General features: G+C 31.7%; 1 protein-coding gene across 4 annotated transcripts in view; it reads left to right on the forward strand.

The window, feature by feature from the left end:
* Positions 1-23842, forward strand: part of Ehbp1 (EH domain binding protein 1) — a 312370-nt gene that overhangs the window by 125234 nt on the left and 163294 nt on the right. For 3 of the 4 annotated variants that reach the window (XM_076832959.2, XM_076832960.2, XM_076832958.2), the window contains exons 8-9: positions 14498-14620; positions 18603-18840. In XM_076832959.2, coding sequence (XP_076689074.1) covers positions 14498-14620; positions 18603-18840 — 361 coding nt within the window. Of the gene's footprint in view, positions 1-13841; positions 13947-14497; positions 14621-18602; positions 18841-23842 lie in introns of all 4 variants that reach the window. The other variant, XM_076832961.2, reaches the window with a different exon arrangement.

Consider the following 23842-nt stretch of genomic DNA (forward strand, 5'->3'; position numbering starts at 1 on the left):
TTCAGTAGTGTCCGTTGTGATATTTCCTTTTCATCACAAATTTTAGTGATTTGAGGATTCCACCCCTCCCCCCCGTTAGCTTAGCTAAGGGTTTATCAATTTTATTTATTTTTCCAAAGAACCAACTTTTTGTTTCATTGACTTTTTTGAATTATTATTTTTTGTTTCAATTTTATTGATTTCAGCTCTGATTTTAAATATTTTCTGTCTTCTGCTTTAGGTATTGATTTGTTGTTTTTCTAGGGCTCTGAGATGTAATGTTAGGGTATTTCTTTGGTGACTTTCTGTTCTTTTAAGGAGTGCATTCAGTGCAAGGAACTTTACTCTTAGAACTGCCTTCTCTGTTTCAGAGATTTTGATATGTTGTATCGCTATTCTCATTTACCTCTAAGTATTATTTTATTTCATTCCTGATTTCTTCTGCTATCCATTGGTTTCAGTAGCATTTTACTTAGTCTCCAGGTGTTAGATTAGTTTCTATATTTTATTTTATTGTTGATTTCTAATATCATTCCATTATGATCTAATAGAATGCAAGGTATTATCTCTGTTTTTTTGTATTTGCTAAGAGTTGCTTTGTGGTCTAAGATATGGTCTATTTTAGAGAAGGATCCATGTGTTGCTGAGAAGAAATTGTATTCAGTCATAGATGGATGAAATAGTCTATATATGTCTGTTAAGCCTAAGTTATTAATTATATTTTTAGTTCTGTAGCTTCTCTATTTAATTTTTGTTTTGAGAATGTATCCAGTGGTGAGAGAGGTGTGTTAAAGTAACCCAATATTAGTGTGTTGAGGTCTTTTTGATTCTTGAAATTGAGAAGGGTTTGTTTGAGGTATGTAGATGCTCCATTGTATGTGGGGTATAAATATTTACGATTGTTATGACTTGTTGATGTATGATTCTCTTAGGAAGTATGAAATGTTCTTCTTTTTGACTGTCCTCCTAAATGATGAAAGTTGCAATATGATTCTCTTCTTTCTGTGAAAACTTTTGGCTACTATTATATTTATTTCAGTAATATTTTATTGTTTTTCCCAAAAATAAATGCTAACAGTTGCATTGTGTTTTATAATGATCTCAGCAATTTTTAAATGCCATGTCCCATATTTGAGCTGTTTTTTTTTAAATCTTTTGAGTTTTAATTATTTGGTTTGTTTGAATATTTTCAGAAGGATAAATGAGTGTCCTTCCCCTGTCACCCACCAATGACCTTTCACCTACCTTGTCTTAGTCCACTTGGGGATTTCACACTAGGTAATTTACAAACAACAGAAACTTGTTGATCACAGTTATGGAGGGAGGCTAGGAATTTCAAGATCAAGGAGTTAGTAGATTTAATATCTAATGAGGGATCAATTTCTAATAGATGGCATGCCAGGAGAGCAAATAATAAAAGATTCAAACTTACTCCCTCAAGTCCCTTTATCCCAATTTTTAAAAAAGTTTTTAGTTTTTTTTTTATTGTAGTCTGCATGCATGATGTAATTTTTTGTAAAGTTTCCATAAATATCTATTTTACATGTATGTTCTATTTGTTGGATTTAGCATTAGATTAGACTTTTCATATAATCCAATCTCCTTCCAAAGGCCACATCTCTTAATATCCATCCCCCTGGTGATTAAGTCCCAACATATGAATTTGGGGGTATTCAGAGCATAGCGTACCTATCTTTCAAAGTTTAATTCTGTTGTTGTATAACTTGGAGATTCTTTTCATACCCATTTCCTGATAATCTTGACTATTCCATCTTTATAATACTACTCTGTATTTGCAAATACAGGCCTTTTCCTATTGCATGAGTTTTTATCACTCTTATAGAATATTAATATGATCATGTTTGGAGCAGTGTGTGCTCTTTTGATAACAGCAATAGAAGAAAATATAATAATATTTTATAAGTTCTATACTGGTATTGAAAGGAAAATAAAGGGTTTTTTAAGCTATATATAGATTCAGTGAAAGCATTAGTAATATTTTGCTTTTATGGTTAAACCCTCATTGCTTAAGTATGGGACATATGCCTTAAATTTTCTAAAATTCACTAGACATGGTAGTTCATGCCTGTAATCCCAGTGATTCAAGAGACTGAGACTTAACTTTTTTTAGACTGTTTAAAATTCTCTTATCCTAATCGAAGAAATTATTTTAATTCAACTTGTGATTATTTAAGATTCCTTTGGAATGCTACTGATTTGTGTTACTATTATTTTCATTTTTCCCCTGTGTCTTATAAAATAGAAACTCTCAAGGTAGAGTTTCTAATTTTTTCATTTCTAACTTCTAGCGCATTTTTTGGAACATATTAAAATTTGAATATATGTTAACTAAAAGACCATAGCAAATCTATTAGGTCCTCCCTTCTCCTATTGTAGACCATTTTGACTACTCTGGCTTATAATCCTGTTCCATTGACCTGTAAACATATACTGCCTTTTACAAGGTAAGGTTTCTCTTTATGGAAGGAACATGTTCTGGACAATACGCATAATTAAAAGCTAAATAATTTAGGACTAGTTTTCCAAAAGTAATAAATGTAAAATATGAATGGAAGGGGTAGATAGGGACCATGGGTGACTAGATACATGTTCTAAGTCAGTATGTCCACATTGTACCATATTTTTTTGCTTTGATATTACATTTTCTTCTCAGCATTTTATGTTACATTTGCAGGGAATAGTGACTTAAATAACTGGCTTCTTTGTTGCATTTTTTAGCACATATAATTTCATTTCACCAGCCTCTTCACTTTTTAAATGTTTGAGTAAGGTAGTTTTAGGATAATAAAAAAAAGGACACTAAAATTTAACTATAGTACTATTCATATTCAAGAGTAAACAAAATGTATTTCATGAAAACAGTACAAGTAAAGTATGGTGGGTATTTATACTTAACAGCTAAAATCGGAAAACTTAAACACAGCTTATATTCACTCTTTTTACTAACTTTGAAATAGTTATCAACATAATTTTTATGGAGGAAGGGATGAGTATTCTAGATTTTTCCCTATTGTACCTTAAGAAATATAAATGTATAAAATATTATTGCATTATATTGATAAAAATTATACTGGCTGTATTATTTCCCCAACTGAACATGAAACCTCCTCTTTAAAAAAAAAATTTTTTTTTTTAGTTGTAGGTGGACACCTTTATTTTTTTTATTTTCTTGTGGTGCTGAGGATCAAACTTGGTGCCTCACACATGCTACGCAAATGTTCTCTGAGCCACAACTCCAGCCCCAAAACCTCTTCTTGAAGGAATAGATTGCTAGCAATTATTTTCTGTATATCTTAGATTTACACATAGAGGCTATTCATTTATCTAGTAATTTCTTATGGAAAATTGCTATTAAATCGGCAATAATTAATAAAATAATGTCTAAAATTACAGTCTTTGCTGGAAGGTGAAAGTAAATCCAAAGTATCTGTATTTGGACTGATCAAAAGTCCCTTCCCTGTTCTGTCTGAAACAGACTTTCTTAACTAGAAACATATTTTGAGACTACTTATCAGGAACCTTTTATTGATGTTAAATATATTTATACATTCTATAGAGATGTAACATCAGTGAATGGGCAGGAGAATTTTTAGTTACAGTTGAATTGGAAAAATCCTTGAAATGTAGCAAGAGAAATAGACCTTGGACTTAGAAAAAACAAAGCCTTTTAATGGAAAGTTTGCTGCAGCCAAGAGTAGAAATTATATATGATTGCACATAATAAGCTTCCATTTATATGGCATCTTAGTATGCTTGAATTAATATTTGCAAGTATGCCCATCTTTGGAATTATTCTTGTATTTCTTTTTTGACATTTGTTTTTCACTTTTTTTTTTATTTGTTTTGTTGTGTTTTTGTGCTCTGGGGATCAAACCTATTCCCTCCTGCATTCTAGGCAAGTGATTTACCACTGAGCAACATCCCCAGTCCCTATGTTGAATTTCTGAATACACACCAACAGGGGTAAAAAAGACTCCTGCATAAATGGCAAGGTCCTCTTTAATATACCTCAAAAAATCAGGTTCAATGGAAACAGTTTATAGCAAGCATTATTGGGGACACTCAGAAATTAGGAGACACCAGAAAGAACACTGGTATTTTTTTCTTATTGCAAAGGTCACCATGAGTACCTAATCAAGTTCAATCAGATATTCACACTTGCATGACCCATGCAGGCTAAACTTAGTATTAGATTTACTTCAAAGAATATTGCACAAGACACAGGATATACTTTTTTTTTTTTTTTAATTAACCAGAGTGAGTCCTTAACAGTCTAGGTACTATTCTTTGTGCTATACTACCAAATGACAATTTGGGTATAGAGAGACAAGATCCACATAGTTAAGAGCAAGGATTGCCTTAGCTTGAAATCCCATGCTGCACAAGAGCTGATATCTTTTGTTATAGTTTCCTAGATATAATTTCCAAAGTCCATGGAAAGGACATGCCCAGTTAGATGAGTCTCCACATTCAGAGAAGCTCAAAGCTATGGCCTTCCACCAGATATGTAATTCATTCAGAGTCCTATTATCCATTATAATGCAATTTGCTAGTCAGTATTCATTTTTACCATAAGGCAAGGTTGCTTGGTGTTTCCTAATCCTTTCCCATAGTTGATAAAGTTAATTTGGGAGAAGGAAGGGAGAGTGACATATTGGCTACTTTCAGGGAACAAAATCTAACAGCACAGATGTGGGTAGAAAAGATACCAGTTACATATCTGAAGAACTAGAGTTGATGATGGTATGACTCAGGCATCTTAGATTAAATGTCCTGTTTCCGAGTGCTATGAATGGGGATAAGTGAGTCTCCCAATTTTGATTAGAAGATTCCTTAGAATAAACATGAAGCTGTGGTCACTGAATACATCCATTACTTGGGCATCTACCCTCCAGTATCCAGGACACTCATAAACAAAACTATACAATTTCTGTGAACTCGATAATTGTCTTTTAATGAGCACCTATCTAGGAGGTCTACATAGAGAATAAGAATTTTTAGAAAATTGCATATTATTTAGTCATTAACATTGAGAAGTAAGGAAAGAAACAGAGAGGTGGTGGGGAAGTTCTGATCCCTTGAGCTAAGAAGTTTAACAGCTATCTCTTTTTAAAAGGATATTGAAACCTCAGGATGAGAGATCAAAGATAGCAGGAATATTTCTTCACAGTGTTTAGAATTCAAATGTGCCAAGAATAATAAAAGTAGCAGAAATCACAGATTAGAAATTTATCCTACTTTATGTGTTAATCTTAAACCCTAATGCTATTTTATTTAAATACTAACAAATAACAACTGTACATTATCTAACTTCCCCCCACCTCCAATTCTCTGGGAGAATTTTGCTAATATTGAGAACCTAACAGGGCTGAAATGGAAGTTAGAGCTCTAAAGAAGTTAGAACTGAACACATTTCACCTAAAAACTGGGAACAAGACAAGAATGTTTACTCTCATTACTTCTGTTCAACATTATACTAGAAATCCTAGCAAAAGAGCATGATGAACAATCAGTGTAGAAAAATCTACTGTATTTCTACATATGAACAACAAATATTTGGAAAATGAAATTAATAAAATAATTCCATTTACATTAGCAGTTTAAAAAAAGACTACTTAGAAATAGATTAACAAAGACGATATGAAAAATCTCTAACAGAAAAGTGTAATATATTACTGAATAATTAAAGAAGATCTTAATAAATGCAGAGATAGTCCATATTCATAGAATAGAAGACTCTTAATATGTTACTTCTCCCCAAATCTGTATATAAATTTAACTTGATGCCAATTGTAATCCTAGCAGAGTTTTTGTTGTTGTTTTGTTTTGTTTGTGTTTGTGTATACACTGAAAAGCCGATTCTAAAATATACTTAGGGATACAAAGGATCTGAATAACCAAAAATCAAAACAAAACAAAACAAAAAAACCCACACACAAGCCTGGGTTTTAAAAAAAAAACCCGAATTATACATTAAGATTTACTATAAATCTACAATCAAGATACCATAGTATTGGCATAGAACAGATAAATAAATGAACAGATCAGCCACTCAATAAGCCAACTACTGAGAGTTGTAGTTTCCATTTAGCTATGTTATCTTGAGGGAAAATAGCTGATAATCTTCAATAGTGTGTTGCTTAACTATGGTGTTTGGTAAGTTAGATGTGTTAAAATTATTTTCAATTTACAACTTACACTCATCAAAATAGACCATTAAGAAAATATATGAGTAAAGCACAGACGAGAAAACAAAAGTAGTAACAAAGTATATATATGACACAGGTCTTATTTCTGAGAATAGATTTTTAAAAATTTTTTTTAGTTGTAGATGGACACAATACCTTAATTTTATTTACTTTTATGTGGTGCTGAGAATTACACACAGTGCAAGGCAAGTGCTCTACCGCTGAGCCATAATCCCAGCCTGAATTTTTTTTTTAAAACCCCTAGAACTCAATAATAAAAAGACAAAAAAAACACTATTATTTTTTAAATGGGCAAAGATTTGAACATATGGTTCATGAACAAAAATATACCACTAGCCAATAAACACATGAAAAAGTTCTCGGCATCACTTGTCATTAGGGAAACAAATGAAAATCACAATGAGATACAACTTCACACCCACAAGAATAGTTAAAATTTATGAGACCAACAATACTAAATGTTAGCAAGGATATAAACCAACTGAAATTCTCATTCATTATTCATTAAGTATAACAGTACAATCATTTTGGAATTTCTTTCAACACTAGCTATATACTTCCCTCTTGATCCATCAATTCTACTCTTTGATATTTATCCAAATGAAATGAAAACTGTATCCACACAAAGATTTGCAAAAAGGCATTTATAGCAATTTTATTCATAGTAGCTCAAATAGGAACATCAGGTATACATCAACAGGAGAATGGCTAAACAAGCTATAGTTTATTCATGAGTGGAGTATTCTACAATTAAAAAAAAACAATATGGACAACATTCAGCCTTTGGTTAACACAGAAAGGGAGGGAAGGGAAGAATAGAAGTTCAGTGTATTATACAAAGGGGAATGAAAGAAAGGGGTAGGGATGGGAATAGGAAAGACAGTAGAATGAATCAGACATAACTTTCCTATGTTCATATATGAATACATGACTAGTGAAACTCATGTATGACCACAAGAATGGGATCCTAATTAGAATAATGTATAGTATGTTCAAATACATTCTACTGTCATGTGTTTCTAAAAAAAAAAAACTATATTGATATGCTCAACAGCATAGTGTTTCTCAAAACAATTATGCTAAGTGAAAGAGGACTTACATAAAAGAGTATATAGTATATACTATATAATTCCATTTATGTCATGTTCTAGAAAAGGCAAAAGTAATGATATATGAAAAACATAGAACAATGATAGCCTTTGGGGCTGAGGATTGACACACACACCCCCCAAAAAATCATGAGAAAATATTGGGAGATGAGTAAATGTTCTGAATCTTGGGTCACATTTGTCAAAAATTCATTGAATTGTATATTTTGGTTTATACCTTTTCCATGTATGTATAATTAAAATACTAGAGGATAACATGTAAAAATTATAGTATATAGATTAGTAAAAAAAAAGATATCCAACTTTCTGTTTTATTTATTTGTTTAGTATAGCTAGTCTATAGATTGTCTACTAATGAACCATTCCTCCCAATATTCATGCTCCTTTGTAGTCCCCTCCCTTGTCTCTGAGCTAGCCCTGTAAATCTATGAATAGAATACTGTAAAAATGACTTTGTATGACTTCTAAAGCTAGGTTATAGATGTCTTATAGCTTCTGCCTGGGCCTCTTATAATATGCATGCTCTAGGAGAAACTAGCTGCCATGTAAAAAACCTAACTACCCTGAGACAAATGTGCTAAAAAGACCCCCAAATGTGGACATTTAACTTAGAAAGAAAAGAATGCCTACACCTGTTTTTCTAGTCTTCCCAACTGAAATACCAAACATGTAATTGAAGTTGTAATTTTAGATCTTTAGCCCTGTCAAGCTTTCCAGCCACCATCTAACTTCAGTGAACTACCCATCTAAGTCCAGGCGACTCCTAGAACTGTCAAAGACAAAAATTTGTTTTAAACCACCATATTTGGGAGTGATGGCTTAAACCATAACATTTCTAGAGTTAAATAAAATATTATAAATAGATACATATATACATACGTAGGCGCAGAGATTAATACATAAATAAAAACATCTGTTACTATAAATAAATAAATATCTTCTGTCTTTCTGCCCTCAAAACCATGATGTTAAGTATTATAACTCAGTTTATTCACGTATTCATTTACAACATACATTAAGTGCTAGATATATGATAAAAACTACTAGTTTTTAGAAATACAAGGTGAAATTGTGCTCTATATGTATAATAAGAATTATAATGCATTCCACTGTTGTCATGTATTTAAAATAATAATAATAATAATATGGAAAAAAAAGAATTGGCCCAAAGAGAAATGTACAATCAGAGAAATGAAGAGTTGTGCTGCAATTGTGTACAATGAATCAAAATGCATTCTGCTGTCATATATACCTAATTAAATTAATTAATTAATTATTTTTTTAAAGATATGCAAGGTGAACATTACATAGATACATAGTTACTGAATTTTTTAATGTTCAGTATATAAAAGGATTGTCTAGGATTGTTATGTGAAAATGCCCATTAGGAAGTGGAAATTCAAGCCTAGTATTTAGAACATATATAAGAATTATCTCTACTTTTGTGTGGGGTTAAAGCAAGAGAATAGATTGATTCTTCCAATAAGAAAAAATTGAGGGGGGGGGAAAGAATGAAACTTATCATGAGATGATCCTGGGAAATAACAATACCTAAGAGGAAAAGAGAAGAGTATTTATTACTAAAAGAGGCCAAGATAGAAGAAGAGGATATAATGTCCTGGATGGGGCAGAGGAATTTCAAGGAGAGAATGGTTAATTATTTTTATTCACTCAGAAACAAAATAAGAACTAAAAATTATCTAGAATTATTGCCATTTAGAATAGACATTGTTGACCTTCTAAAAGTACTCTTCCCCCCCGGCCCCCAGGTACTGGGGATTGAATGCTCAGGCACTTTACCACTGAACCACATCCCTAACTCTATTTTATTTTTTATTTTGAGACAGGGTCTTGCTAAGTTGCTTAGGATTCACTAAGTTGCTGAGGCTGGTTGTGAACTTGTGATACTCCTGTCTCAGCCTCCCAAGTTGCTGGTAGTATGGGCACACTCCACAACTCTTTAAAGTACTCTTTTAGAAGAACTGCTTCAGTTAGGAGAATAGTAAAGTTGGGGATAAAAGCAGATTTCAGTGCTGGGCACAGTGGCACATGCCTATAATCCCAGTGGCTCTGAAGGCTAAAATAGGAGGATTGCAAGTTCAAAGCCAGCAAAAAGTGAGGAGCTAAACAACTCAGTGAGACCCTGTCTCTAAATAAAAACTACAAAATGGGGCTGGGAATGTGGCTCGGTGGCCAAGTGCTCCTGAGTTTAATCCCCAGTACCAAAAACAACAACAAAAAACCCCACCATCAACAAAAAAAGCAGATTGCAGTGAGCTGAAAGATTAATGGTAGGTGAGAAATTATAGACTACTATGTTTTTAAGATGCTTTCTTATATAAGCTTAAGAGAGATTGGTCAAACAGAGGAAAAAGATTGAGGGACTTTGGTGGGTAGTTACCAACTTGATCATATTAATAAGCCCTTGGGAAGGAACAATTGGACAGGTTGAAGATGGAGGAAGAGAGAACACTTGGTGTCCACTTGGCTATCTGAAGCAGCCCCTCTCTTCTCCTTTATGATTTGCTATGACATGGAAACCTGTTAGCTGTATACACAAATCAAATATATATGGGCTTAAGCCTGTAAGGAAAGTGACATCCTACTGACCTTGATCCTTTGCCAGTAAACTGAAATGTTACTATTTTAGACTGTCTTAAAATGAGATTTTACCTCTACTAAATTTAGTTTCATTTTAGAGAAGAATAAGGATGTGGCAAGATTTGCAGGTATGTTCTAGCTCTAGACAGTTTATCTTTTAACTTTTACTCAACCTACAGACTTTCTTAAAAGGAAAAAAGCTACCTACTCTTCATTCCACCTCCCACCCCATCCCCCTTTTTGTTCAATGTGATAATCTCTGTTGGTCAATTTCTATCTTCCTTTGCTTTTCTAACAGTAAAAAGAGTCTCAAATTACTTGACCCTGTGCTTTGATTGCCTGCCCCTAATTTGGTTTCCTTTTTTATTCTCACCAATGGGAAGCAAGTACAGACTGACACACTGTTACAATAAATGTTCTGCTCTGTGGGTTTATTGCTCTACATGAGCAGTAGTGAAATAGAAATTTGTACTATTTATTTTATAGCATTATTAGCATTTTCCAAGTGTGTAAATTTTTAGTGAAGCAAGGCTTTAATAAGTAACAAAGTATTACATATAAATATGGTTAGGGAGTATGTTTATGGGAAGGTTTCCCATTTTAAAAAAATTCCAGTAATAAATTTTTGTTATAAATTTTCTTTTTTGGGTTTTTAATATTTTCTAATTATAAAAGTAAAACATACTAACTGTAGGAAATTTGGAAGACACAGAAAAGCACTTTTTTAAAAGGAGAAGTACATAACAAAATTATATAGTTTAAGACCCACATAGCAACTGCCAGTTGAAGTATTTTCATACAAAATTTCACAGGTTGTCCCTGACTGAGTAGAACACATCACTGTGCTAAAACTACTTTCTACATAGTCATCCAACCTGACACTTATCCTAAATTCCTTTCTTCATCCTCCATATCATGTTAACCATTAAATCTTCTTAATTTATTCTTGAACAAATACTTATTGAATGCCTTATCATGGAGAAGTGATGCTGTATCTTGCTTCCTGTCCTATTATTTTTCAAATGTTGCCGCCATGTTCCTGCTGAAATGATGCTTCTAAAATATACATTTGATGTTTTAATATATTCCCAAAGCTTTCAGAATAAAGTTCACATTTTTTAGTTCCATCCTAATAACCTTTATGAGAGGACACTTGCCCACCTCATCTCATTGCATTCCCTATCCCTGGCATCTTAAGCCCGAACAACTGCAGTTCTTCAAATATGTTATATTCTCTTTGTTTCCCTTTTGTCCTTATGGAATGCCTTTCATTTTCTCTTATTATTTCAATAATAAGAATATTGTCTATTTTGTCTTGTGTTAGCTCAAGTACAGGCAAAAATCACACAGCCTTTAATGCTATCTCCGTCATAGTATTTTGTCATATACTTCGTGTTGTTTTGTCTATCCCACTGAAATGTAAAGCCATGAAAGCAGGAACTAGCTCAGGCACATAATAGGTATTTGATAAATGTTTACTAAATAGATAGATGGTATTTCTTTGGAGGTTGTGTTTTTATTATTTAGATTAGCATTTATTTGCATACCATATATAGGGAATTGATGTACCTAATCAAAATTATCTTTTTTATTTTGTTAATATGAACAAAAGTTCTAGAAGCAAAAGTTCTAGTAATGAAGTGAAGATTTACATAAGCTAAGGACAAATCTATAAGGATAGAAAGAATAATATGTCACAAGTGAAGAGAATAGAAACTATTATTTGGGATTCTTAATGAGGAAATGGTCATCCTTGGTTTAGATATCACTAAAAGCATAATGAGAAGAGGCAAATATTGAAAACATTCAGAAAAATTACAGTGTAAATAATTTAGCCATGTGATTGGCCCATTTTGATAATATTTGTTTGTTCTTTTTAGATATTCATGACAGTGTATTTTGAAATGTAATATATACATGAAGTATAACTTCCTATTCTTGTGGTTATTATATGACGTGAAATTACACTGGTCATGTATTTATATATATGAACTCATTTTGATAATATTTAAATGAATGCTGACATTGTATCTAAGCCTGCATGAAACAATATAGATATTCTGAAAAGAAGGTCTAATATTTTCACAAGGCATATCATATAATATTTTTAATAAAAACCTCTTAATTTATTTTATTTTAATAATTATCTCTTAGGCTATTTGTAAGAATTAACAATTGCAAACTCATTTCTACTTTTAAAACTCCTTTCTAGCTGCTATTGTTAATATTTTGTTTATGTTTTCAAAGTTAAAAATAAATCATTTGCAAATTTAAAAAATAACCAATAATGAATAAAAAATCTGTCATGAGACTAGTAATCACTTAATCTTAGTCCTCTACTCTGTTATATTTTTCTAAAAATTATGTCATTACAGTGATTAATAGTAGAAAGTAGAAGATCTATTTTATGAGTGAATTCTGCCTACTGAGAAATTTGCTAAGGTTAGCTTGAATCAAAGTGGAGCTTAAGAAATGTTGGCAGAATAAAATGGAAGAAGACACTTTTATTCATAATAAAAGTCTGATAGGCCTTAGCTGATTTTACTACTCTTCAAATGATAGGGTTTATTTGGGTTTAATTATTTTCCATGCTTTACTATGACTATCTGAAGCATTTTTACTAATGCAAAATACATTTTCTCATTCAGACAGGAAAAATTAATAAATTTATCAACCTTTTATATATATTTTGCTTAAATATCTAGAACATATTTCTGACAGCCTAATAGTCTTGGAGACATTTACTAAAGTCTGTTTCAATATTTGTCTCTTTATAGAATGTAAATTCTTTGAGGATAATAGCATGTTTGGTTTTTTTGTTTTTTTTTTCCATCCTTATGTTCCAAGCAGAAAGCTTGGCACAGACTGATAAATAAATATTTGTTCAACAAGTGAATGCATGAAGGCAGTATATTACAAACATATATTCTTTGATTTGGTTCAAATAAAGTTTAACATGTGTACTTAGATCTACAATGTTAGAGAACCGTAGTGTTAATGTCAAATTTACAACTGTTTTCTATTTCTAATCGTTTTCTTTCTTTCCCACTGAATGATCTGGATCTGTTTGGTTTATCCTCATATCTAAGTTACTTCTATACTAGTAGTTAACTTTGGAAACATCAAGGATTAACTAATGTATTCTAAGTATGCTATCTAGAATACTAAGACATTTATTCTTTTGTTTACAAGTTATCTAATTTTTACCCAGTGAATGATAGTTTCACATAGTCAGTTATTCAAAATATATATGACTCATTTAAAACAGTTTTATACACAAAATGAATTGTTTTATTTAAATTTTTTCTCTTTATCTTTTTGTTCTCTTATTGACTAAATTATAAAATTTTTAAAGCAGATACTTAGAATTGACTTAAAAGAACAAATTCTCTACAAAACAGGTGTAGAAACAGTAACTATTGCTTGCTTTTATTGTTTTAGTGCTGATTTTTCAATTCTAGAGCAAGAATGATTGCATATTATATACATGACTCATGTATATATATTCTTAAAACCTTTAAGTTTAAATTTAGAATATCTGAAGCAAATGGTGAATATCAAGATTTTTAAAATTTTTGTTTCTGATGTATATGTTTAGAGCAGAATTTGTTTTTACAAATATAAAAATATGATTGCTGAAAGTCAATGTCAACTCTTGGGTTATTTATTTTTGTGTCTATTAACATAGTTAATATATTACTAATACAAATTTTAACAATAAAATGCTTTGTATTTTAAAATATGAGTACAATGTAACATTCAATTGATTATATCTGTTATAGTTCATCAAAATAACATCTCTGAATGTATTCTATTGATTAACCAGACATCTCCTCTGTCTTTTTGAGTAACAGCATGCTTCTACTGCTGTTTAATTAAATGACCTTACCTTACATTTGTCTTGACTGGCTTCTGTTTACAGAAATTGTAAACCAGTTGAATGCTCTGAGCAGCTTAGATGAAGATCAAGATGACTGCATAAAGCAAGCAAATATGCCTTCAGCTAAATCAGCCAGTTCCTCTGAAGGTCTAAGAGCTTTCCTCCTTTCTTTCTGCTTCTGATTGCCTGTATTTACTGTGACTTGCTACATCTTGACTTCTGTCTGAACTTAGCTGTCGGTTTTGTCTTTTTGCTTTTTTTTTTTTTAATGTTTTCTATGGTAATTTGTAGTGTATCAACAGCCAACAAGATAACAAAATTTATCATCTTTAGCACAGTATTATATCAGAATGCTTAATAATGATTTAAAAATATACTTGATCATATGACAATATTTCAGTGAGCTTATATATTATAAAAACCTTTATTAGCACTTTTTAATTTGAATCAAATTCAACTCAAATGAAAGTTTCTTTAGTTCATTATCTGATAAATTTTCAAGTTAATATCTGTTTTTATTTTGAAATGTTGGTATACTACAAAATGCTTGAATGACATTCTGCCATTGTTAAAATGCTGTATCTCATTTTTGCAGGTATTATTAATGTGAATTTTTAAAATTTGAAATGTTTCATGAATGATCAATAATTAGACTTTACCATAATTATAGTGAGCTAACATATATGCTTATTTTTCAGAGCTTATCAACAAACTTAACTTTTTGGATGAAGCAGAAAAGGACCTGGTGACTGTGAATTCAAATCCATTTGATGATCCTGATGCAGTAGATTTAAATCCATTTGGAGATCCTGACTCAGAAGGTAGGAAGTCTTTCTATACTTGTACAGTCTTTGTATAGTCAAGTTTTCATGAACTATAAGTAAGGGCAGGGAAAGATTTTCTTAAAAGACTCAAAAGGTGATTTTTTTATTAAATAATATTGTGTTCAATACCTTTTGCAGTTGATCGTTAATTCTAGGTAGTCTCCATTGAATTGTTTTTAAATAAAAACTAATAAAGCCTTACCTAGATATTTGCATGTGGCTTATTTTTAGTTCTTATTTGGTTAAACAGTTAGTAAAAGTCTAATATTATAGATAAAAGTTTTTTACCTAGCGGACATATAGTCATTTGTTAGGCATACCAAGTGAGGTCAGGTTGTGGGGAATTCTGATAGTCAGATAATAGAGGTAGATCCTCTTTACCACTCTTCCACCCTCGTGTTCAGAGCATCTGAACATTTAGCTACTTCTAACTCATGCCTTTGGCTGAAAAATTACAGTTAATAGAGTGAGTTATGTATGTGATGGCATGGAGCAGAGAAAGTTAAAAAATACTGCCGTCATATATACAGCATACTTATAAAGAGTAAAATCAGGGGTCCCCACTGCTGTCACCAGTCTCTTTTCTTATCAAAACTCCTATTTAAGAGTTTTGAACTCTTCAAGCCTGGATAAGGACTGTTGAAGAAATGAGACCTCTGTTAATTAAACTCTTTGCTTGAAGTAAATGCAAGAATGATTAACCACTGTTTACATCTTTTTGACTGCTCTTATGAAATCTTCATGAGCTTTAAAGAATTTTTCTACTGCTTATCATGATGAAAATGAGTTCAGCTTCAGGATTCACTCTATTAGAGCAATATCGTTTCAAAATTCTTTCCTTCTCTTCCTTTACGTTTTCTCTTCTTTCTAGCTTGCAAATTAATAAGATTTTGTGGACTATGTATTATGAACATATTTTAAATCTTAATAAAGATAAATTAGGACACTGAGGCTCAGAGGAGTGAAGTGATTTTAATTTGAGGGAAATGTACTTGGAAATTAGAACTAAGATTCCCAAACAAGCATCTTCTTTTGACCACAAAGCTTCTTTCATGGTTGCATGTCATAGTGCATACATCTGAGTACTGTGTTAAAAAGATAAAATTACAAAAATATTTTGAAACATCAGTATTTGAACTTTCCATTTCAATCAAATATGCTTTCTAAATATATGTGGATCTGTTTTCTGAAATAGAAAGTAGCTTCAGAAAACACATAAGATTTTATTTCTGTTTAAACAAAGCAAACCAACCTGATTCAATATCTTTAATTATGCTTACAGAGCTAAGAAAACATGTAGCAATCACTGTTTTCTTTAAACATATGCCTATGTCTTTGGAATAAGTACTTAGTACTTTCTTTTAGAAAAATATTTTCCTAGAAATAATTTATTTTTTTTTCATCAATTAAAAACTTTCATCTTCAAGTAACCAAAATATTTGGGGAAGAAAAAAATGTATTATAGTTCTGTTTTTAGTTTGTTTATTTGTTTTGGGCTTTATGGCTGAACTTCATATATATTCATTTTATGTCTTACATCCTCATTTCTCCTTATATTTCTGTACGTCAGTGACCCTTTTAGAAAGTCATTAAATGTATTTGTTAACTTTTATATGAAATAATCTTAAACTTACTCTCCTCTGTTACTTGTACTCTCATCTTCAAATCTTGTTCTGTAGTTTCTATACTTTCTTTTGTAACCAAAAAATGATGATTTACTTGGATCAATTTTTGCAGTCCTTTTCCTGAAAGTAGAAGTAAACAGTTTGTTTCCATTGACAAGTTTTGTCAGCTTTTAAGCATTTGATAATAAAAAAACTGAATAGGCAAAATTGCATATTCTCTTCCCCTATGGAGAACAGGAGTGCTCCATTTACATTACTATGAAGATTTTAATGATGTTTGAATATTATGATGGTATTACAAAAAATAACACAGTTATTGAATCTTTTTAATGTAGTCAATTTTTAACTCATTTTAGTATTAATTTATTATGATTTTAAATCAATAATATGATTTTATGAAATCTTTTATACTTTATAATAGGTTTTACATGGTATACAGAATTTCAGTTGAGGGTTTTTGTTTTATTTTTCTTCAATAGAACGATAAAATAAAATTTCTGGACTAATGTCTAAAATACAAGTTGTTTCACTTTAAAATATAAAAGTCACTAGGGTAGGCATGATGGCATCTGCATGTAATCTCAACTATGTGGGAGGCTGAAGCAGGAAGATCACTGAAGACCATGAATTTGAGAGTAGCCTAGGCAGCATAGAAAGACCCTGTTTCAAATCAGTCAATCAAAAATCATTAATATATGTCAATCATGAATGTTTCTGTAATAATCAGAGTAAGTTGCTTGAAGTATCACTTAGGAAATAATTGTGATTTTTCTTGAGTTCAATGACCAGTTTTTTGCTTTTTACTAAAATATTTTGTTGGAGTTGCCTGGCATAATTAAGATTAGTTTTAGTGTACTATGATTATTGGCTTTCTGAAACTTTTCTCCAATATGGAAAAATATGTATTGTATTTAGGCCATACTGGGGATTGAACCCAGGGTCTTTCACATGCTAAGCAAGCACTCTACCACTGAGCTACCTTGCCATCCCTTTTTATTTCGAGGCCAAGACTTACTTAGTTGCTCAGGCAGGACTTAAACTTTTGATAATCCTGCCTCAGCCTCTCAAATAGCTGGGACCATTTATTTTTGTCAACAAAACCTATATGCAAATTTGTTTTCAAATTGAAAATTTAAATAATAAAATATTGAAGGATTTAGTGTGACTCATCTATCACCTTACCAGTATGATTTTAATACAACTTTAATTCAACCTGAGGATCCTTATGTTATTCTTATTAGAATATTAATTGGATTTATATTTTAAAAATTATTTCATTAAAAGCTCTAAAGGTTAAGAATGGGGTCTGGGAATATAGAATGGGAGAGTATGTGCTTAGTGTGTTCAAGGCTCTGGGTTCAATCCCTAGCACCCGCAGCGGGGAAAAAAAGATTTAAGGTTTTGTAGCATACAGAACTTTCAAAAAAGAAGTCCAGGGATACATGTATGTATTTTTTATATAGTCTAGAATGAATTTCTAGATACCTAAATATTCTGGTATAATTACCAAGGCCATTTTAAAATTTAATCCATTTTATATTCTTTTAAACAAATTTATTACGTTGCAGTTTGTGATGATAAGCTAGTATAGTGAGATAAATAATAGTGCACTGATAAGAAGCTGAAAATTTCCAAAATTGAGGTACCATAATGCTGATACTATTAGAGACTCTGATGACTGTCATGAAACATTAACTATTCAGAGATGTCGTTTTTTGTGAACACCATTCCTAGAGAGGTAGACAGAGATCTTAAATATTACATTTTCTAAACTTCAGAATTCCTTAACACCTCTAAAAGGAATTTCTTGTTTCATTATTGTTTTGTGCTCTGAGAGCTCTATAATTTATTAATTCAAGATTCCAGTCTTTGAAAACACGTTAAAGCCAGATGCAGTGGTACATGCCTATAATCCTAGCAGCTTTGGGAGGTTGAGGCAGGAGGATCTTGAGTTCAAAGCCAGCCTCAGCAATTTAGCAAGATCTTGTCTCAAAATAAAAAAGTAAAAAGAACTGGAGATTAAATTAATTAATTACTCAGTGGTTAAATGCCTCTGGGTCTAATTCCTGGTGCAAAAAAGAAAAGAAAGAAAGAAAGAACATTAAAAGTATCATATAGGGTCTGGGATTGTGGCTCAGTGGTAGAACGTTTGCCTAGCACATGTGAGGTACTTGGTTCAATCCTCAGCACCACACTAATAAACAAACAAACAAACAAACAAACAAATAAATAAATAAATAAATAAATAAATAAATAAATGTATTGTGTTCATCTGCAACTAAAAATTTTTTAAAATACCATGTAAATATCATATGCTATTAGTTTAATTTCCATCTCTTGCTATCGTTTTATAGAACCAGTTACTGAAACAGCTTCGCCTAAAAAAACAGAAGAATCTTTTCATAATAACAGTTATAATCCCTTTAAAGATGTACAGACTCCACAATATTTGAACCCATTTGATGAGCCAGAAACTTTTGTAACTATAAAGGATTCTCCTCCCCTGTCTACAAAACGAAAAAATATAAGACCTGTGGACATGAGCAAGTACCTCTATGCTGATAGTTCTAAAACTGAAGAAGAATTGGATGAGTAAGTATATTTCATTTTGCTATTACCACAGTTCAGTTTCTATAGAAATTAAAGAAATCCTTTTGTAATGTAAATTTGGATGGGTAAAAAATGTATTTTATAAATTTAATATGTGTTTTATAAATACATATAAATTTCTGTGTAGCTCATTCCTGATCTGAATTTTTATAGTCTTAACCCTTATTCTCCGACCCTCTTCCATACGATTATGTGAGTACTCTAAACTAATAAATGAGGGAGATGTGTTCCTGGAATCTCTTGTTGAAATTTTAATTGTATCATCTCATAGAAACCATATTACAAATGGTAGGTAGGTGTTTTTTATCGAATAGCGTAAACATTACCCTTGAATGTTATATTATAGTTTTGCTGTGGGATCCAAATTAGTCATTTATGATATTAATTTGATGAGAAGACTTTTTCAAGTGCCAAACATTGAAAGACTTTTTCAAGATCCTAACATTGATAAATCAGATCTTATTATAAGCTTCAGATGAATAGGCAGTATGATTAACACTGCCATATTGCTCAAATATAGATTGGGGATAAAAAGGCAATATATTCACATTATGATCTAGAGTTGCACAGTGCACAATCTGTGTGACTGTAGACCATGACCATGAGTATATTTAAAAAGTGACAACAAGCCAGACATGGTGTTTCATGCCTGTAATCCTAGTGGCTTGAGAGACTGAGCAAGAGGATAGCAAGTTCAAAGCCAGCCTCAGCAACTTAGTGAGGCTCTAAGTAACTTAGTGAGACCCTGTCTTGAAATAAAAAAATAAAAAGGGCTGGTGATACAGCTCAGTAGTTCAGCACCTTTGTATTCAATCCCTGGATCCCTGGTACAAAAAAAAAAAAAAAAATGACAACAAAACTTCAAATTCTAGCAATAATGGAATAACACAGACTAGATGTACCTCTTGTCTTAAACAACTAAAAAATGGAATAAACTATGTGAAGTACTGGTTTTCAGACATTGGGCATAAACTGGATGGTACAGGGAGTTCTGAGAGATTAGAAACAAAGATGATGAGCCCTGTAGTTGTCCAGTCTTACTTATGGAGTAATCTCCCTGAATTGGAGAGACAGAATTTGGTCTTTGAGGATTATAGAGTGGCTAAAATATGTGGACAGAGTATCAGAGAAGAGAGAGCTACTTACAGAATTTCACAGATCTATAGAATATTTTTGAGTCTTTAGCTGAGTATTGATCAGAAAAAAATTACCAAGGACAAAGAAACAGACATAATAATCCCTGGAGTCCACCTAAGACCACGAATAGTTTGTGTTCCCATTACCCAAGGGAGAAGACAGCACATGGAGCATCAATTAAAGTCCTCAGCAGGATATTGCCTCAATGGTAGGACCAAATTAGCCTCAGTACAAAGACTTTTTTGGACCTGCCTGACAAGCTTAAAGACAAGGTTCAAAAGATCAAAGTAATTCCAAGTAATTTAACTGCATCCCACACAAAGCTCTAAATATTTAAGGGAATGTGTGTGTGTGTGTGTGTGTGTGGTGTGTGTGTGTGTGTGTGTGTGTGTGTGTGTGTAAATTTAAAACACAATTCACAAGGACAATAAAAAATTAGTAGGCATGTATAAAAAGCAGGAAAAATCTGACCCATAATGAGAAGAAAAGTTTATCATTAACTGTGGATGCAGAAGTGGGACAAGTGATGGAACTATTAAGTAAGCATAAATATATTCCAAATATTTAAGAAGGTGGAGGAAAACAGAGAGCATGGGTGATATTTTAAAAATCCAAATTGAATTCATAGAAATGAGAAATACAAAGTCTGAGATGAAAAATACTCTATGGGATTAATACTGTGTTACATACAGAAGACAGAAATATTAGTGAACCTAATGACATAGGAATAGAAACCACCCAGAATGAAACATATGGGAAAGAAAAATGAATAGAGGATTGGTAAGCTGTGGGACAACTTCAAGTGGCCTAACTTGTATAATTGAAATTCTAGAAAGAGAGGAGAGAAAGGGAAATAGAAAAAATATTTGACAAAATTTGAAAAATATTGGCCAAAGGATTTTAGAAATTAAAAAATAGTTGCACCTATTAGGTCCAAGAAACCTAATGAACCCCAAGCACAAGAAACATGAAGAAAATCATAGGAAGGTTTCTCAACAAAAACAATCCAAACTATAAGCCAGTAGGGTAACATTTTTAAAGTTCTAAAAGAAAACACCAAAAACTTGTCAACACAGATTTCTATTTCCAGTCAAGAAAAGGGGGCAGGAAAGGGTAAGCAAAATATTGGACTTTTCCATATATCCAAAAGCTGAATAAATTCTTTGTTATCTGGTTTGCTTTGAAAATATATATATATATATCTTTAAAGCAAAAAAAAGTCTTTTATGCATGAGGAAAATGACAAAGGAATGAAGACACAGGAAATGGCAAGTGTGTGTATAAAATGTTTGTCTTATTTTAAAAGATTTTTGTTTTAAAAAGATAACTGTTTTAAGCCTTAAATAATAATGTATGCTAAGTTTTATAATATGTAAAAGTAAAGTATGATAGTATAACAGTTGTAAAAACTGAGTGGGGAAATTAAAGTATACTGTTTTAAGCTTCTCATATATAAGATTACTTGAAAACAAACTTTTTTCACAGATAACTTAAAATTTTTATGTAGAAAATTATAAGAGTCTCCAAAAAAGCTTTTGGAACTGAAAACTAAATTTAATAGGGTTATAGATACAAGATTAATATACAAATTTAATTTTTTCTCTGTAGTGATATTGAACAATCAAAAAAGGACATTTTAAATTTAAAAAAATAACGATTAGATTTTTTTTTTTTTTAAAGATACACTTAAAGGGTCTAGGGGTATAGCTTAGTGGTGGAGGTCCTGGGTTCAACCCCCAGCATCAAAAAAAGAAAGGTACAAAAGTATCCTCTAAAAATCAGGATTTGAAGGTGGAAAATTACTATACAACAAAAACAGCAAAACATTGCTGAGCAAAATTCTATGACCATGTATTCAAAGGTATGAGTTCTTTTCATTTGATCTGAGATTCAATGATGTATTGGATTATATGGCCATACAGAACAAGCAGGAAAGAGAGAGGTGGAAGATGTGGGTGAGAAAGAGAAAATTATTAAGGGAATTGGCTTACATGATCATGGAGACTAAGACATCCCAATACAGATCATCATTTGCAGGCTAGAGACTTGGGGATGCCTATAACATGGCTCAGTATAAGTCTAAAAGCCTGATAACCTGGGAGGCCACTAGTGTAGGTCCTGGAGTTCAAAGTCCGTAGAACCTGGTGCTCTGATGCCAAGGCCAGGAGAAGAATGTTTCCCAGCTGCAGAAAAGAGAAAGACCAATTTGCCTGTCTTATTTTGTTTTATCCAGGCTTCTAACCATGAATGGGCAATGATTAAGAGCACAGGGACTGTTGGACTTAGAAAAGAGATGATTTTAGGAAACTATAGTGACTAACTTCAAATATTTTATGACTTTTGTTTGAAAGAGTAAGGGAGTTGATTTATTTTCTATTGTTCTGGAACTATGTTTCTCGATCTTTTCCTACTTTACAATACTATGTAATGACTTTCACGTGTTTTACACACCTCCCTGGGTATAGCTATGTTTTGGTAAAAGCTAAAAAAGTTCTAACCTCCATAAATACTTAGAATTACATTATTAATAATAATCTGATTCCAAACCCAGGTTGAGATCTCATTACTAATTAAAAACTGTACGGGGGTTTAAAAATTGGCTCAACTCTTGCCAATGTTATTGTTTGTTTCCTTTGAAATAGCTAATGTGTAATAAATAAAATTTCTCATGGGTGGTGTAGGTGCTGAGTAACAGCCACACACCTAGAATATTTTAATGTAAATGTAAACTTTAAATATCTTTCAGTCATTCCAAGATGTATGAATATTACACAATACACTCACACACACCCTGCTCTCTCCTATTAACAAATTAAAGAGACAGCTAATGTTTGCTTAAACTTTTAAAATGCCTTAATAAAAACTAAAATCAGAATCAGTGGGTGTTTCCTTTTGATCATTCTTTTTTTTTTTTTTTTTTTTACATGAAAGTCACAGTCTTTACAAGTTTCCCATGAATAAAGAGCCTGCTAAATTGCTCAATCATTTGCGGTTACTAGAGGGAGCCTATAAACAGCTCTTTCTTTCTTTCTTTGGTTCATTTTTTTTTTTTTTTTTTTTTTAAGGAATACACACGGAAGTCCTAAAGATTTCACATCAGCTAATGTGCAAGTCCAGGAAGAATTTGGTTTGCATTACTTACTTATTTAGTATTCATATATCTCCAAAAGTTTATAGGTCCCATATCAGTGACAGAAATCGTCCAAAATTTATTCTTACTTCAATTATAACTTACAACTTTTTATCAAGTGAAAAGTTTCTGTGACTCATTTTCTATTATTAAACTGTTCCTGTATGCCCCAATATAGAATTTTTCCACAAATAAACAATACTGAGTATTTTGATGTATAAAACATCTCCCATCAGTACCAAAAGAAAAATATACACCTTCCTTGCTCTTTAGCATCGGTTCTTTACACTTAGCAACTGTTTGGTTTCTCACTTTTCTTGGCTTTGGTAGACAGTTTGGCTATTCCAATTTAGTGAAAAGAAAACTGATAAAGCAATATTATATTAGAATTTTTAAGTAACTTTTGAGGACCCATATCTAGACATTTCTGATGTTGCTGTGTCAGTTTCTCAAGCCTCTCATGGAATTTTATTCAGAGAAGGTATATACTCATTTTAATAAATTTGAATTGTTTTTCCAAAGAAACAATAGATTTTCAAGATGAGAGGAAAAGACTACAGATTTCTCTTTACCCTGGCTTCACAGTGTAATATTTCCAGTATGTTTTAGTTAATCCTGCTTCTAACCAACTTTAGTTTTACTTTCTGATTCCAAACCCAGGTTGAAATCTCATTACTAATTAAAAACTGTATGGAGGTTTCCTGGATGAATATCCAA

The sequence above is a fragment of the Callospermophilus lateralis genome, chromosome 14 (genome assembly GCF_048772815.1).
Source record: "Callospermophilus lateralis isolate mCalLat2 chromosome 14, mCalLat2.hap1, whole genome shotgun sequence".
In the NCBI taxonomy this organism is placed as follows: domain Eukaryota; kingdom Metazoa; phylum Chordata; class Mammalia; order Rodentia; family Sciuridae; genus Callospermophilus; species Callospermophilus lateralis.